We start from the raw sequence: 15,261 nt of genomic DNA, 5'->3' as shown, positions 1-15,261 counted from the left end.
ACCAGGGGACAGTTTGGAGTAACAGGGGAAAGGGGTGATGACTTTTCCAATACTGAATACACTGAACACAGAAAATTATCTAGACCAGCCAGATACAATAAATAGGCCCCCTCAGTCTGTGTTGGGAGTGGGTGCCTATCGCCTCCTTCCCAGAAATACTTTGGGGGGAGGGGGACATGGGTTTGTTTGGGAACTAAACACTGCCCTGTCCCCCGTCCTGGACAGTTATTAATGCATAACGAGTTACTCAAGGTAAAAGGATCTTTGTAATTTCGTGTCATCTGTGCATGTGTCTTTGCTAGTTCTGCTCCCGCCCTTCCCAAACTACCCGGCACGCATGGGCTGGAAGAGGCTCTCAAAACTCATCCTGGGGCCCCCCCACCTCCTTCCCCTCCCTGCAGCCGGGCAGTCCGGTGCATCTGTCGGGTGACTGGTTTTCATTGTCTTCCATCTCCGCTCTTTAAGGCACCGCAGCGGAAGAGAGTCGGAGTCAGCAGGATCAGCGCAGGCCCCCAGCCGGGGCAGGTGGGTGAAACTGCAGCCATTCCCTCCTCGCCCCCGTGGGATGGGTCATGCGCCCCGTGGGCCCAACAAAATTGCTACCCCCGCAGCCCCCAGGGCCCGTCTCAGACGGTACTTTCCAGCATCCACTCGGTACTGCTGAAGGTCACCCGGCGTTGGCTTAGTGGGCAGTCCTCCGTGTTCAGCTGGGACGTGGACATGTGCCTTTTTGTCCGTGCCCGGCGCGGGTAGCTGTGGCTCTGAAACAGAGAATAGTCCCCGTCGAAGGAATGACGGTGGTGGTGAGTCCTCGAGAGCTCCCGGGGAAAGAGGCCCACACTGCCCAGCGTGGCCCGGTGCTGGCTGCCTGGCCCGCTTTCCCGGAGGAGACTCAAGGAGCCAGTCATGTTGCCCTTGGGCTGGCCCTCCTCTGAGGACAGCAGGGCCACAGTCTGGAGGTCTGCACCCGGCTTCAGATCTCGCTTGTCCTGTTCAGGGGCAGTAGGTGTGTCCTCCTTAGGCCCTGCCTCCTTAGGCTCCACCTCCACAGGCCCTGCCTCCTTAGGCTCCGCCTCCTGGAAGGTCTCATATTTGTCCTCCGTGGTCTTGGAGGCTGGGGGCTGCCCGCCGTTGGTCTGGGAGTAGACGTTGCTGACCTTGGCCTTCTTGTGCCCCTCTTGCCCGCTGTGGACCTTGTAGCGGATCATGAGGATGATGATGAAGACCAGGACGGAGGCCACGATGATACCGCCGATGATGATGATCATAGTGCCGCCCAGAAACTGGGTGTGCAGGGCATGGCACTGGGCGGTCTCGCCCTCTGTGGTAAACTGGACACAGCCCACTACCCGCGTAGCCGTCAGCGCCGTCACCCCGTCATCGTAGACGGCCAGCACACACAGGTCGTAGGCCCGGCCTGCCGCCAGGTCGTTCACCAGGAAGGCCCTGCTGGAGGGGGGGATCATCCTGCAGGGGGAGGGGAGACAGAAGGGAGTCACTGGTTAGTTGTGGGAACAACTCCTTGTCCCTAACTCGGGCCCCAGCCCGTGGGGTTATGCCCAGGGAGGGGCCCAGGTGCTCCGTAACACCTCTAATAGCAATCAAATGTACAGGACCTAGCACAACAGAGCCCCTTGTTATGGGCCAGGACAGCCCATTCTGCTAGGCACTATATACATGTGATTGCTGTAAAGGATATTATGGTGTCACCTAGGCAGCCTAGTTATAGGACAGGACCCTTGGTGCTTCTGTAACGTACATTTTACTGCTATTAAGGATATTATGGTTGTCCTGCGAGGCTCCAGGCTGACAACTAGAGTGCCTAAATGCTAACATAATACACCTAATAGCAATAAAATGAGCCAGGATACTCTATTGTGCTAGGTGCCATACATTTAATTGCTTTTAGGGGTATTGTGGTATTAGCTAGGCACCCTAGTTATGGCGCAGGATGATACTTGATATTTTACTGCTATTAGGTACCATGGAGGCTCCAGCCCCTTCATTAGCATGCTTAGGTGCTACCGTAATACACCTAATATCAATAAAATGTACAGCACCTGGCACAATGGGAACCCTGGTTTTGGGCCTGGTCTTTCTGGTATTTTTTTGCTAGTGAACCAAAAAAATCAGTTGTTTGTACTGCTCTTCTTCTGGTCCATGATAGCCCCTGTGCCTCGCCCAGAGGCAGCTGTGTTTCAGCACCAGGTGTGGGATTCCTGTATAAACAGCCTCCATGTCCCACCCCCGAGGCAGCTGCATCTCACTGCTGAGCAAAGGATCTTTGTGTAAATAGCCCCTGTGCTCCATTCAGGAGGTAGCTGCGTCTCAGCACTGAGCGAGTGATGCCTGTATAAACAGCTGTGATGCCCCACTCAAGAGATGACTTCATCTCAGAACGGAGTGCTCCCTTTAGAAAGAGCTGTGATGCCCCACGCCAGAGGTGGCTGCACCTCAGCAGCAAGGGAACACTCCTGCACTCATCCATGCACAAAGAGTAAATGTCACACACACAGTAGTGTTACAACACACATGTACACACAGTAATGGGTCACGTGCGCACGCACACTGAGGAACTCACGCATATTGAGCAACAGCTTTTAAACAAACCACACTCTCGACTGTCCCTTTTTCAAAGGTTGCAGAGGAAGCCATTATCCCTTTGTACTTCCCCTGCAGCAGCTCCCTGTCCTAGCCTCCCCACCCCACTGATTCTGCAGTTGCTAATGCCACACTGGAGTGGAGTCACAGGGTGCCAGTCCCACAGCTCGCTGGACTAGAGACCCCACCATCCTCTGAAACAGATTCCAGCCACAGGCATTAGTGGTGATCACCAGAGGGGCCAGTGCTACATCTAGACTACAAAGGTAAGTTGGAAAAAGAGTCGCAAATGGCAACCTGCAATTTGCATCTCTTTTCCATTTTTCTGTCGAAAGAGGCTTTTCCGAAATTTGGTGCATCTACACGGCACCAAATTTCAGAAAAACCTGCTCTTTCGACACATCTCTTCTGCCTTGTACAACGAGGTTTACAGGGATGGCGAAAGAGCACATCTGCTTTTCCAAAACATTTTGGCTGCGTCTAGACTGGCAAGTTTTTCTGCTTTTGCGCAAAAACTTGCCAGCTGTCTACACTGGCCGCTTGATTTTGCTCAAACGCACTGACGTCCTACTGTCCGAAATCAGTGCTTCTTGCGCAAATGCTTTGACGTTCCCATTCGGCCAAAAGCCCTTTTCTGGAAATGTTTTTGTGCAAGAGGGCCAGTGTAGACGCTAAAAACTGTTTTGCACAAAAAAGCCCCAATGGTGAAAATGGCGATTGGGGCTTTCTTGTGCAAAACCGTGTTTAGATTGGCACGGATGCTTTTCCGCAAAAAGTGCTTTTGCGGAAAAGCATCCGTGCCAATCTAGACGCTCTTGTCTGCAAATGCTTTTAACGGAAAAACTTTTCCGTTAAAAGCATTTGCGGAAAATCATGCCAGTCTAGATGTAGCCTTTTGGAAAAGGGGACGTGGCATTGCTTTTCCGCGATACCTCCTGGAAAAGCTCTGGAGTCTAGACATTGCCTAAGTGAGTCATGTCTGCACAAGGATAGTTTCTCCTGCCACTGGAGATGGAGCGCAACAGCCAAGGGGCACACAAGGAAGGGGGAATCTTAGGAGGGAAGGATTTGGCTCTGAAGCAAAGCTGTGCCAGACCATTAGCACCCTGTGAGCTGAGGAAATGGAGACAGTGGTGGTGGGATTTGAACCTGTCAATCTGGGAATCCCAGTCATAGAGAGCCAAATAATTGGCCCTTGGCCCTGCTCCCCCCCAATGCATTGCTGCTCCTAGCCTGGGCTCACCCTGGCATTAGGGTTAGCAACAGCTCCCTTCACCCACCCCTCAGCCACACAAATTTCCAACCACGTTCAGGGCTCTGATATTTCCTTTGCTTTCCGCAGAATTCCCCCAAAGGGCAGAACTGAGAGACCCCTTGCCGGTGACACTGGGCAGTGCAGGCTGAGAGGCAGTGAATAAGCTGCATTCTCCTACCCTTCCTCAGTCTCTGGCTGCACTGAGCTCCGTGGAGCTAACCATGGGTAAGAAAACAGGTTTCATTTACACCCGACATATCGGCTGCTTGATAAATGGTTCATGCAAGCTGGGGATTCTATTACAAGGGGGATAACAACCTACTAGTGTCGCCAGTTGGCTCTTCTTTAGCATCTGCTTCTAAAGCCCATGGTTCCAGCCCTGCTCATGACCTTGAATCCCATTCACCAGCCCAGTCTCACCTGTACACCAGCGAGTCGTCCAGGGAGCTGTTGTACTGAATCTGGTACATGCGGATGCCGGGAATGTGCCGTTCCGAGGGCCAGTGGATCACCACTGAAGTGGAGCTCAGCTCGGCCGCCACAATCTTCTTATCCAGGTGGTTCTTGGTGTCGTTGGTGCCCGACTTGGCAGAGGTGGTGATGTCGGATGAGCCGGGGTCGGGCTCCTTCATGTGGCCCGTGTTGTTGACCAGCAGCGGTAGCGGCACGATGCAGACCTCCACGGGGGCAGTGGCTTCGCCGGCAGCATTGGAGGCAATGCAGGTGAAGACCCCGTTGTCCTTGAGCGTGGTGATGTGCACCTCCAGTGTGCCATTGTCATAGACTGTGGTGCGGGTGGTGTTGTGAATCAGCTTCCCGTCGGGCGCAATCCAGTGGATGGAGGGGTCAGGGTCTCCTACCGCCTTGCACTTGAGGCTGACACCCTGGCCCTCCATGATGAAGGCCTTGGTGGAGTACTGGCGTGTAATGAGGGGCGGCTCGCAAATGAACTCCTCCTCGGGGATGGACCAGAAGTACTTATCCATCAGGTGCTCAGGAGAGGCGCATGTCTCCAGGTCGTCCTCCCGTGTCAGGCGCCGGAGCCAGAGGAGCTCACAGTTGCAATGCAAGGGGTTGCCCCCAAAGCTGATAGTTAGGGTGGATGGGTGGGAGCCTCGGACGTTAGCCAGCACCTGGGCCCGGAGGAAGAGGTTGTCTGGGGGCAACTTCTGCAGCCGGTTAGAGGTCATGTCCAGACGCACCAGCTTGTGGAGCTGGGAGAAGGTGCCCTCGGCGATGTGGTCGATGAGGTTGTGATCGAGGGTCAGGGTGTTGAGACTGACCATCTGCCCGATGGCCTCCCAAGGCAGCGTCTCTAGGTTGTTATAGGACAAGTCCAGGTCCTCCACGGTGGCCAGGAACTCGTCGAAGGAGGCTGGCTGGATGTTGCTGATCTGGTTGTTGCCCAGGATGAGGTGCCGGAGGTTGCCCAGGCCTTTGAAGTGTTCGTTGCGGAGGGCAGCCAGCCGGTTGCTGTTCATGTGCAAGGCGCGCAAGGAGCGCAGGTCGGCGAAGGCATAAGGCATCACCTGGCTGATGGTGTTGCGGGAGAGGGTCAGGTGCACCAGGTTGGTCATGTTGGAGAAGTCCTTGCGCCGGATGATGGTGATGAAGTTGTCCGTCAGCCGCAGCTCCACCGTGCGCCGGTCGATAGATGGAGGCACGAAGAGCAGCCCTGTCTTCGCACATAGCATGGTCAGGGTGGGCGAGATGTTCTGGCAGATGCAGCGCCCGGGGCAGTGCTGAGCTTTCACCATGCTGCCGAGCATAAGAAGGGGCAGGAGGAGTTTTTCCATGGTACTGTCCCTCACTTCCTCCCTGCCCGGGCTCTGCAGGCAAAAGGCACAAAAGTCAGTAGCAACAAACCTACAGCAGCTCTGTCCCTCTCTACTAGCCAGTCTAGAGATTCAGACTACTTTAGTCCATTTTCTAGAGGCAGCTGCATAAGCACCGGGTGTGGGGGCCATGTATAAACAGCCTCCAGGTTCCACCCCAGAGGCAGCTGCAGCTCACTGCTGAACAAAGGATCAATGTCTAAAACAGTCCCTGTACGCCATCCTGGATTCTACAGCTCAGCTGGCAGAGGCCCTGTCCAAGGATCCCCAGCTTGTGGAGCTGTGAAACTCTCAGTTTGATTTCTGTGCCCCACGAACCCTGCTGGAGGCATTTTGTTTAAAAAAAAGTGGTGCCCAACAGATACAACTTGGGCCTTTTTGTGGCTAGCCCCACACGAGCACCACCAAAAGGCAGAAAGTCATGAGTTGTTCATCTAGAAAAATCATGAGATCTTGATTGAAAATCATGAGTTTACACTAAGCTAAGCTTCAGTTATCTTCTGCTTTTTGAGACTTTAGGGGTCCCATTGCCAGGTTTTTCTCTGCCACCACCAATTTACTTATTTTTAAATGAAAGCATAAATCCTTTACAGGATCTCATGGCTCCAGGAGCTGGTGACTGAAAGGAAAACACCATGCATTGCCAGATAAAATTGTTAGAGGTGACAACATGGTTACTTCCTCACACTGATTTGCTTGGAAAGTTCCAAACCTCCCAAAGCCCCTCTGCATTCCTCCCCTCTCTCCCACAGAAAATTGTTTTATTTTATTGGCCAGTTTGATTTGCGGGGAATTTTTTTAGAAAACGTGCAGTCTTTGTCATTTTCCAAAACGAGATGTCTGTAATCAACAGATTTAAAGAAAGAAAGGAAATTTTCCTCCCCTCAAAAAGTTTCTATCATTTGATGAGAAAACAAAACCTTTTTTGGAAAATCTCTACCTTTAAAAACAGAAAGAAATGAAACATTAAATTAACCCCACCCAACATTTTTCAAAAAATCTCCCTCTCCCATCCCACCATTGTTTATCAAGGTGAAAGTCAGGAATGCCTGCTGCGATATGTAGTCTGACCTGTCCAAATACTGTGTCCCGGGCATCAATCTACACTCAGGCTGGGCCAAATTCCGAGGGAGGGAGTGAGGGGAGGGATGTTTCAGACTCCAGGTTCCCCTCAAGTCACTGTTTGCCTCGACATTTCCTGGTCTTGGTGCGCAAATGTCCCACCATGCTGATCTTAGTCAGCACCCAGCTCAAACAGGGGCTTTCGTCAGGCTTTCTTTGCCCCACTGCCATCTACCTAATAACAGAATTACCTTGAGACCCTGTCCATGGGGAGATGTGAAGATGCGATTAAAAAAAATCTTTCCCTCTCTCTTCCCTTTCAGAAAACCCTCAAATAGGAGCAACCGGGAAACCTTCAGAGCCTCAGATACAAGATTTCTTGGGGCTCATACAGTGTGGACTTACACCCACCCTGCCTCAGTTTCTCCACCTTGCTCTTCAGCCATGTGCGTGTCTTGACTCCTCCTGCCAAAGCACTTCAGAAATTCCCCCGTTCTGGGGCAACAAACTATGACAAAGTGAGGATTTTGTCATATTTTTATGACGCTGTCTGCCTCAGTTTCCACTGCATTTTGCAAGGCTATTGGTGGCAGGGAAGGATTGTTGGCTCTCAGCGCAAGTATAGTCCTCCCATCACAGTGAAGTAAAATCCCATCCCATCTGCAGGAGAGCTCAGCTGCGTCTGAGGCAGCAGGTGCCTCCCATGTGATGGATAACAAGGGGCAGAACTGCTAGGGCTATGAAGCCGTGAGGAGGAGAGAGAGAAGGGCAATGGAGAACTTTTGACTTTCCCCATCTTGTCACCCAAGGGCAAAGGGATGTTGGATGGGAAGGGTACAGTTTCAAAGATAGCCTCTTTTCCCCATGCCAAGTCATTGGTCTGTGGAACTCACTGCCACACGAAGTCACCAAAGTCAAAATTCCAGGAGGGATTGTGCATGGCTCAGATAGGAAGAATAGCGGGGTTAGAGTTTGTGCTGACAACAGCAAAAAAGCTGCTCCTAGCTTCATGTCACTCTGCCTAATAGAGACAAGAGTGAGCCCAAATGTGGGGAACAGAGTATCCCCCATCTGCTACTGCAGGGCTTCCCCCCTTCTGCAGCCATGAGCACTCCCTCACCCTGGAAACCCACAACCACCGCCCCCCAGCCATAAGAACGGCCACCCTGGGTCAGACCAAATGTCCATCCACCCAGTATCCTGTCTGCCAACAGTAGCCAATGCCACATGCCCCCAGAGGGAGGGAACACAACAGGTAATCCTTGCGTGATCCCTCCCGTCACCCACTTCCAGACAAACAGAGGCTAGGGACACCATTCCTACCCATCCTGACTAATAGCCATTGATGGACCTAGCCTCCATGAAAGCCCTCTATGCTCCTAACCCAGAACACCTGCACAATCTCTCTCCAGGTGCTCAGCTTCAGGAGCAGATGCAAACTCCCGGGGTAATGAGAAACAGCCACATCCAGGCACCTGGCTAGTTCCTCATCCTGCCTTCAAGGGGATGACTTTGACCTACCCCCATGTGTCTAGTCACAGCCCTGCTCTGTGCTGTTAGCCAGCACCCCGGCAGGCAGGCTGGTGATGGGATCGCTGCTGACAGCTCGGAGGTGACTTTTATCTGGAGCAGCCGTGTGTGACTGCACTGAACTGGGCCTGGGAGACAGCACTAACTCCAAAATGTGAGTGCCTGCGCATCCAGACATATAATTTATGCTATCATGTGCCGAAAGTGTCCGTCTGCTATGTACATTGGACAAACATCTCAGACACTTCGCCAAAGGATTAATGCCCACAAAACAGATAAGAGACAAGATCACAAAGAGAAAACAGTTTCTTGCCATTTTAACCAGAAAGGACACTCTCTCAATGACTTAGCCACCTGCATTCTGCTACAAAGACCTTTTACATCTGCACTTGAAAGGGAATCCTCTGAACTGTCATTCATGTTAAAATTCGACACTCTCCAAGAAGGAATGAACAAACACTCAAACTATCTTACCCATTACCAAAATAGCTTCCCCAATTATCACCTCTAATACCATTAGCTCACAGACATCCCACTCTCCCTACCTCTAATATAATCAATTCACAGACACTTACCTTCCTTCCTCCCCCCCCTGCATCCCCCTCCTGTTCTGAAATGTGATTTGTCCTTTTCATATGTGTTCATTTTTTTAATTGTATCCTTTGGTATATATGGTTGTGACTATTTTCTTCCACTATTTGATCTGAGGAAGTGGGTCTGGCCCACGAAAGCTCATCATCTAATAAACCATCTTGTTAGTCTTTAAAGTGCTACATTGTCCTGCATTTTGCTCCAAAATGTGAGGCCCTGCTGCCACACTAGTCCCCATCAGCTGCCCAGGTTTGGGGCTGGTGCTCCATAGAGGGGAAGGCTCCGTGTTCCATACTCTCCCCCTTGCTGAGCCAGTCAGTCTCCACCCTAGACTGGATCGCAACCAGCATCCGCTGCTGACACAGGCCGTTTCCCCTGTGCCCCAGTTCCCCACAGTGCCCCCTGCAGGGAGAGGCTGGGATTGGGGAAGCTGGACATTCCCCCTGCTCCTGACTATGTTCCTCACAGTGCCCCCTGCAGGAGAGGCTGGGACTGAGGTAGGCATGAAGCTGCTGAATCAGATCTGGTCAAGCTTTTATGCACCTGCTTCATATGAGCAGCCCTACTAAAGGCAAAGAATGCAACCCAGGGGTCCTGGCTACCAGTCGGTTTGGCTCAGACCTCAGCAGTCCCTTCCCCTTCCACAGGTGGGGCTAGAACCCAGGAGTCCTGGCTCCCAGCCAGCCCCCCTTCTAAAGGGTAGAATACCACCTCCGTGTGCAGCCAAATGTAGCAGCCCCTGCTGTTGCCAGGCAGATGTGGATTGAAGTCAGCGGCCGGCTGAGCCTTTATCTCTCTTGCTCTCCCCAAGGAGAGAAGAATCAATTACACGGCAGGAGAAAGAAATGGAGTGAAAGACAGAAAAGTGGAAGGGTGGGGGGAGAGGCTATCGGCACTGCCTGCTATGCATAGCACCCCAGTTGCAGAACCCGCCCTCCCAGGTGATTCGTGGTAGCACTTGGAGATGCCCCGCCCCCATTCCTCACCATTATAATTGCTAAGCAGGGTGCTCCCATATGCCCTCCACCTATCTGGGTGGCCCTCCCCACACCCACACCCCTGCAGGCACCCATCGACCCTGTTGCCACTGATCTTATGAGGGGGAGGGCTAAGAGCTATAGAGGGCATTCCTGGGGCTTTTACTATGGTGGGGGTGTCACAGGTTCACCCCCCCCTTCTGGCCATGCCTGGTGCTGCAGGCATGCCCTGCGTCCGTTCCCCCCAGGTTTTCCATCTTTCCCAGGACTCAGCTCCTCCGACAGGCAATCCCTTTCTGGACTAACCAACCAGGCAAATAAACGATTTACCTCCCCACTTACATTTGGATTCCTCTTCATCTGCCTCCCAGATGCAGCTCCCACATGCTGCTGGGCCCCTCTTAGCTCCGGGGCAGAGCCCTGCATCCCAGGAGCCCCTCCCCCCAAGGCAGTGCCACCTACTTCCCCTGGTTCTTCCACACAGTGTTCTCTGCCCTTGGATGAGGACCAGGTGTTTCTCTAGCTGGCTCCAGACCCCAGTCAGCCCTGGCTCTTAGGCTGCCAGGCAGCTAATTGTGGCACTGGCAGGCCTGATTGGTCAGTTGCTGCCCCAGCATGCTTGCCTCTTAATGGTTTGTCTGTGGGCAGAGGGGAGGTAGGTATGGAGAGAGCATTAATGGAGCTTTTCTTGTGGTGGGGGGACATAAAATGCATAGAGCACTGCTGGCTGCTATGGTGGTGGGGGGGGATTATGAATGCAGCAATAGCAGGATTTATATTCTGGCAGGGGTCTGTGTGTTAAACATAAGCCATCCATGCTTTTCCTGTGACATAACTCCACTCTGCTTCTGGAAGCAGTGGGTGTGTGTGTGTGACTCTATTGGGGTCCATTAAAGTATGCTTTTAGCCACCCAGCCTTTGCCCACACTGGGGTAGCTGTTCCCTGCCAGCTGCTGTATGGCTCCCTAGAGAGGGATGGCACAGCAGGGACACAGTCACCATGCTGCACCTATGGGTGCGCATTTTGACACACATTTTAGCCGGGCCATGTTCACAGCTTGCCACACTGACGTCTCTTCTCTTTATGAAGGAGCTGGGGCAGAAGCACTCTCCTCCCTGCCAGCTGTTCTCAGGGGCTGTATTTAGGAACAGAATCCAGGTCCTGCCTCCCAGCCTCCCGGCTCTGACCACTAGACTCTGCTCTCCTCCGCCCCCTCAAATCAGGGATAGAATCCAGAAGTCCTGACTCCTAGCCCCTCCCCTGCCACACTCTACCCAGCTCTTTCCTGGGGTGTGCCTCTCCCCTAGTCCATACATACACAGAAGTCTGCAATCCTGAGCCCTGAAGACAGAATGATTATATTTTCATAAGGCCTAACAAGCTGGAAGTGGGAGCTAGCTGCTTCTTGCAGTAATCTGTAAGCACGATAATGCAATACCAGCGAGTAGAGTGAGGAGGCAGTGGGTGATATCCCCTGATGAATGGAAGGAGGCTGAGTGTCATAGCACCTATACCGCAGATGTCCATGTGGGTGCAGGGAAGGAGTTCTCCATGATGGCACAACAGATTCCTCCCCAAGGTAGGCTTTGGAACTGAATGACACTAATCCAAATTAACAGCGCTCAACAGTTAGCGTAACCTACCCGCCCGTGGCGAGTAGATTACAAGCCGGCACAGCCGCGCAGCGCAGTCAGCGCATGCGCAGTGTGCTGAACCGTGCAGCTGGCGAGCGGGGCTTGGCGAGCCCTGCAAATTAAGGCCCCTTTAATTCTGAATGAGAGCAATCCACAAGGGGGCATAATGAAGTTTAATTAATCCACTTTAAGGGTTAATTTGGATTAGATCCCCCTGCAGACAAGCAAGGGTCCATTGTATTCTGCTGCCAATGCAGGATTCAGATCCCTTGGGATTTTGAACTGCCAGCTCAGTGCGGGGGGTGAGGGGTCCGTCCATACCAGCCAGCACAGAGCCAGATGGGCAGCTGTCATCCAGCTGTTCTAGGATCTCAGAAGTGGGTTTCCCTCAGTGCCTTCTCTCTGCCGTTGCTTCATTTCCTGTCGGCAACTCCTTCCGCAGCCCCTTGCAATGGGCCATCAGGCGGGTTTAACATGGCACCAATCAGTCAGGGTGGAGGATACTCCTAACAAACCTGCCACCCTTCTCTGCTCTACAACACAACCCTGAACTCTGCCAACCTTCGGCTGTCTTCTCTGGGGCAGGACCAGCTTTGCGTCCTGTGTCTGAACAGCACCTGGCATGCTCATCTGGGGGGGCACCTGGGTATTGCACCTGGCACCATAGAGACTTGGTCCATGCCTGGGGCTCCTAGAAGCTAGCATAATACACAAAGGCTGTGTCTAGACTGGCCAGTTTTTCCGGAAAATCAGCCGCTTTTCCGGAAAAACTTGCCAGCTGTCTACACTGGCTGCTTGAATTTCCGCAAAAGCACTGACTTCCTACTGTAAGAAATCAGTGCTTTTTGCGGAAATACTATGCTGCTCCCCTTCGGGCAAAAGTCTCTTTTGCACAAAACAGCTGAGATTTGTTTTGTGCAAAAAAGCTCCGATTGCGAAAATGGCGATCGAGGCTTTTTTGAGGAAAAGCGTGTCTTTTGCGGAAAAGTGCTTTTGCGGAAAAGCATCCGTGCCAATCTAGATGCTCTTTTCCGCAAATGCTTTTAACGGAAAACTTTTCCGTTAAAAGGATGTCTGGAAAATCATGCCAGGCTAGACGTAGCCTAAAGGTTCAGTATGTAGTGCCATGGAGGCTGGATTCATGACTGGAGAGCCTTGGTACAGGTTGAAGCTCTCTAGTCCGGCACCCTCTGGTCCGGCAGCATCTGTGGTCCAGCATGATTTTAGTTAGCTGGATATCCACTTGTGGATGTGGCCAAGTTTCCTGTGGTTCCATAAAGTTTGTTTACAGCCCACAGTCCTGGCTCTCAGTGTTCTGTGCTGTTATTTAACTCTAATTTACCCCTAAATGTCTTCTAAGAGCCCAGTAAGCAGGGGAAGTGTTGGTAATGCTGCTAGACAATACCAACCTCCCATGGTTCATTAAATTCTCTGGTTCAGCACCAGCCATGTCTAGAGAAGAGCAACCTGTATTACTGTAATACACCTAATAGTAATATTAAGGTACAGCTCTTGGGACAAAGGGGTCCTCATTTTTGTCTGCAACTGGTCACCTCAAACCTGCTGTTAATGACTCAATGCAATCCCAAAAAAATACCAGCAAGTGGAGTGATGAGGGAGAGGAGGAAGTGTTCTCAAGTTCTATGCAATTATGTAAAATATTCGGAATGTATTGCTTATGTCTACACTTGCCTAAATCCCATAAATTATCATTTAAAATAAAAGCACACTGAGCTGTCTTAGGCTTTCACCCCCCAAAACACTGTTTTTCCCATTAATTTATTCCTAACACTGCCTAAAATAAAACGATTGCAGGAGCCACTGCTTTGGGTTCTAAGATCTCTGAGTAACGGATTTGGTGAGCCAGCCAGGAGTCTGATTCTAGTAATCATTAAGGACAATGTTTTAAAGTTTTGGCAAGATGATGGCCTCTGTGGCTGGGAACCCATGGGCCAAACTGGGGTCCTCCAGGGCTAACAGCACAAGTGGTGTGGGCCTGAGTTAATGCTTCCAAGGCAGGGCCATCCCTGACTGTGTTCTCTGCAGATGTCACACATGCCAGCCAGTGGGTGGCATGTTTCTAAAAGAGGTATCTGGGGGCTCCGAGTGGCACTCTGCCCTGCCTGGGTTCATCAGGACGTGCCCAAAGCATAGATTTACCTGCCTTCTTGGCACAGCAGTAGGTGCAATAGGGTGTGGGCTGGCTTGGCGCTTCATGCTGTTCATCATGCCAAATGCTCCTTCTGCTGAGATAGACTGTGCCTGGCAAACATGGAGTCTGCTATGCCTAGGCCTTGCCTGCTCTAGGCCCTGCTACACCCTCACAACACAGCACAGCTGCCTTGGGCTCACCCTGTGCAATCGAGGTCCATCTCAGGCCACACTCGCACCCCAAATCTGGCCAAGCCCCCACTCACTCTGCCCCCACCCAGCACAGAGCATGTTGGCAATTACCTCTCCTCAGGAATTCATCATGCCTCCCACCGGCTATGCAGGCCTTTGCCGCCACTACCTGGGGAGAGAGCAGAGAGATGTGAGCAGTCAGCCTGCCTGCCCCTGTCATCACTCTCCCCAACCCCGGGGAGCATAGACACTAGAAAACGGGGCCTGAGGGCAAGATGGCACGGCCTGCCCCATGGCGTAGGATTTACAAAATCTAGCACCACACCTTGGCACTACCGTAATACACCTAATAGCCATAAACACATACAGCACCTAGTGCCATGGGTCCTGGGCCACATCTGGGATGCCTCGGTGCTACCATAATGCACTTAATAGCAAAAGAAAATACACAGCACCTGGCACAGTGGGAGTGTGGGCCCCAACTAGGACACCCGGCTGCTGTCCTCTCCTTTCTTCCAGGGCTCCTTCTGACCCTGTCCTTCTTGTCCCAGGGAGATCTCATTCTTCCCACGCTTTCTCTGTGCCCTCTTCTCCCATCAGAATTCATGCCCACCCCTCAGCTGTGACCAGAACAATGGGCCCTGATCCTAGAGTCAGGCCCCTAGGTCCTACTTTGACACAGACAAGCAACGGCAAGAATAACTCCACATTCCCCTGGGCCTGCTGACGCAGTATTTCTCAACAGCTCCTTCCCCGCCTGCTGTTTCTGGAGCCCCTTTGTCAGTGGATATTGCATGTCTGTTCTCATGCTGGTTTGAAGTGGATAAGAGTCTATTGCTGCAGGCAGCTAGAAGAACACCTCCCTTAGCCCAAGCTGTGGAGGATGGCACTCTGAGCACTGGAAGGCTCAGGTCAGGATAGCGGTTGTGTCATTTTCACTCATCCAGTGCTGCTAGACATTGTCTGTCCTTGAATCTGTCCTTTTGCACAGCCACCCAGGGGATTCACCCATCCCCAGTATTGCTCCATCTTCTGTCTGTCCATCTAGTTCCCTCCAATCAACAGTTATCCATTGCTCCATCCATCCTTCCATCCATCCATCCACCTCTCTATCCTACTCAGCCTTCCATTCATGCACCTTTACTCATCTCTCTTTCTGCTCATTTATTCACAGGATCTATCCATCTCTTTATGATCCTGCCATATCAAGTATTTTAACCGTCTCTCCATTTCACAGTACTGCACCAACTCTCTTTATTCTATTCATTCCCCTATGTACTCTTCTAGCAAATCTTTCTCTTGCTTTTTATAGATAGCTGGCTATTTGTATTACCATCGCATCTAGGAACCATAGAATCAAAATAGCTATATACCTATTTATCCATCCATTCATCACCAGAAACTCTGCAGCAGCTTCAAGGAAATTAATCAT

General features: G+C 51.9%; 1 protein-coding gene and 1 long non-coding RNA gene across 2 annotated transcripts; one reads left to right on the top strand and one right to left on the bottom strand.

The window, feature by feature from the left end:
- Positions 1 to 520: 520 nt before the first annotated feature.
- LRFN1 (leucine rich repeat and fibronectin type III domain containing 1) lies at positions 521 to 14,000 on the bottom strand. The gene is made up of 3 exons (XM_089769825.1): positions 13,941 to 14,000; positions 4,277 to 5,685; positions 521 to 1,467 (listed from the first exon to the last, which is right to left on the bottom strand). Exons 2-3 carry the CDS (start codon positions 5,650 to 5,652, stop codon positions 627 to 629), a joined length of 2,217 nt encoding a protein of 738 aa, XP_089625951.1. The 5' UTR covers positions 5,653 to 5,685; positions 13,941 to 14,000; the 3' UTR covers positions 521 to 626.
- Positions 1,463 to 8,928, top strand: LOC142825306 (uncharacterized). The gene is made up of 3 exons (XR_012899742.2): positions 1,463 to 2,867; positions 3,944 to 4,081; positions 7,077 to 8,928. It is a non-coding gene; the product is annotated as an uncharacterized LOC142825306 (long non-coding RNA).
- Positions 14,001 to 15,261: the final 1,261 nt, after the last annotated feature.

The sequence above is a fragment of the Pelodiscus sinensis genome, chromosome 18, assembly GCF_052426305.1.
Source record: "Pelodiscus sinensis isolate ZL-2025 chromosome 18, ASM5242630v1, whole genome shotgun sequence".
NCBI classification, from domain to species: domain Eukaryota; kingdom Metazoa; phylum Chordata; order Testudines; family Trionychidae; genus Pelodiscus; species Pelodiscus sinensis.
Note: the sequence above shows the minus strand (reverse complement) of the source record. Positions and strands in the feature narration are given on the sequence as shown.

What these genes read in the sequence shown, in the direction of transcription:
- LRFN1 (XM_089769825.1), bottom strand. Translation starts at nt 5,652, where the DNA reads ATGGAAAAACTCCTCCTGCCCCTTCTTATGCTCGGCAGCATGGTGAAA. An exon ending in GACGACTCGCTGGTGTACAG is followed by an intron (nt 1,468 to 4,276) that starts GTGAGACTGGGC and finishes CTCCCCCTGCAG; the next exon opens with GATGATCCCCCCCTCCAGCA.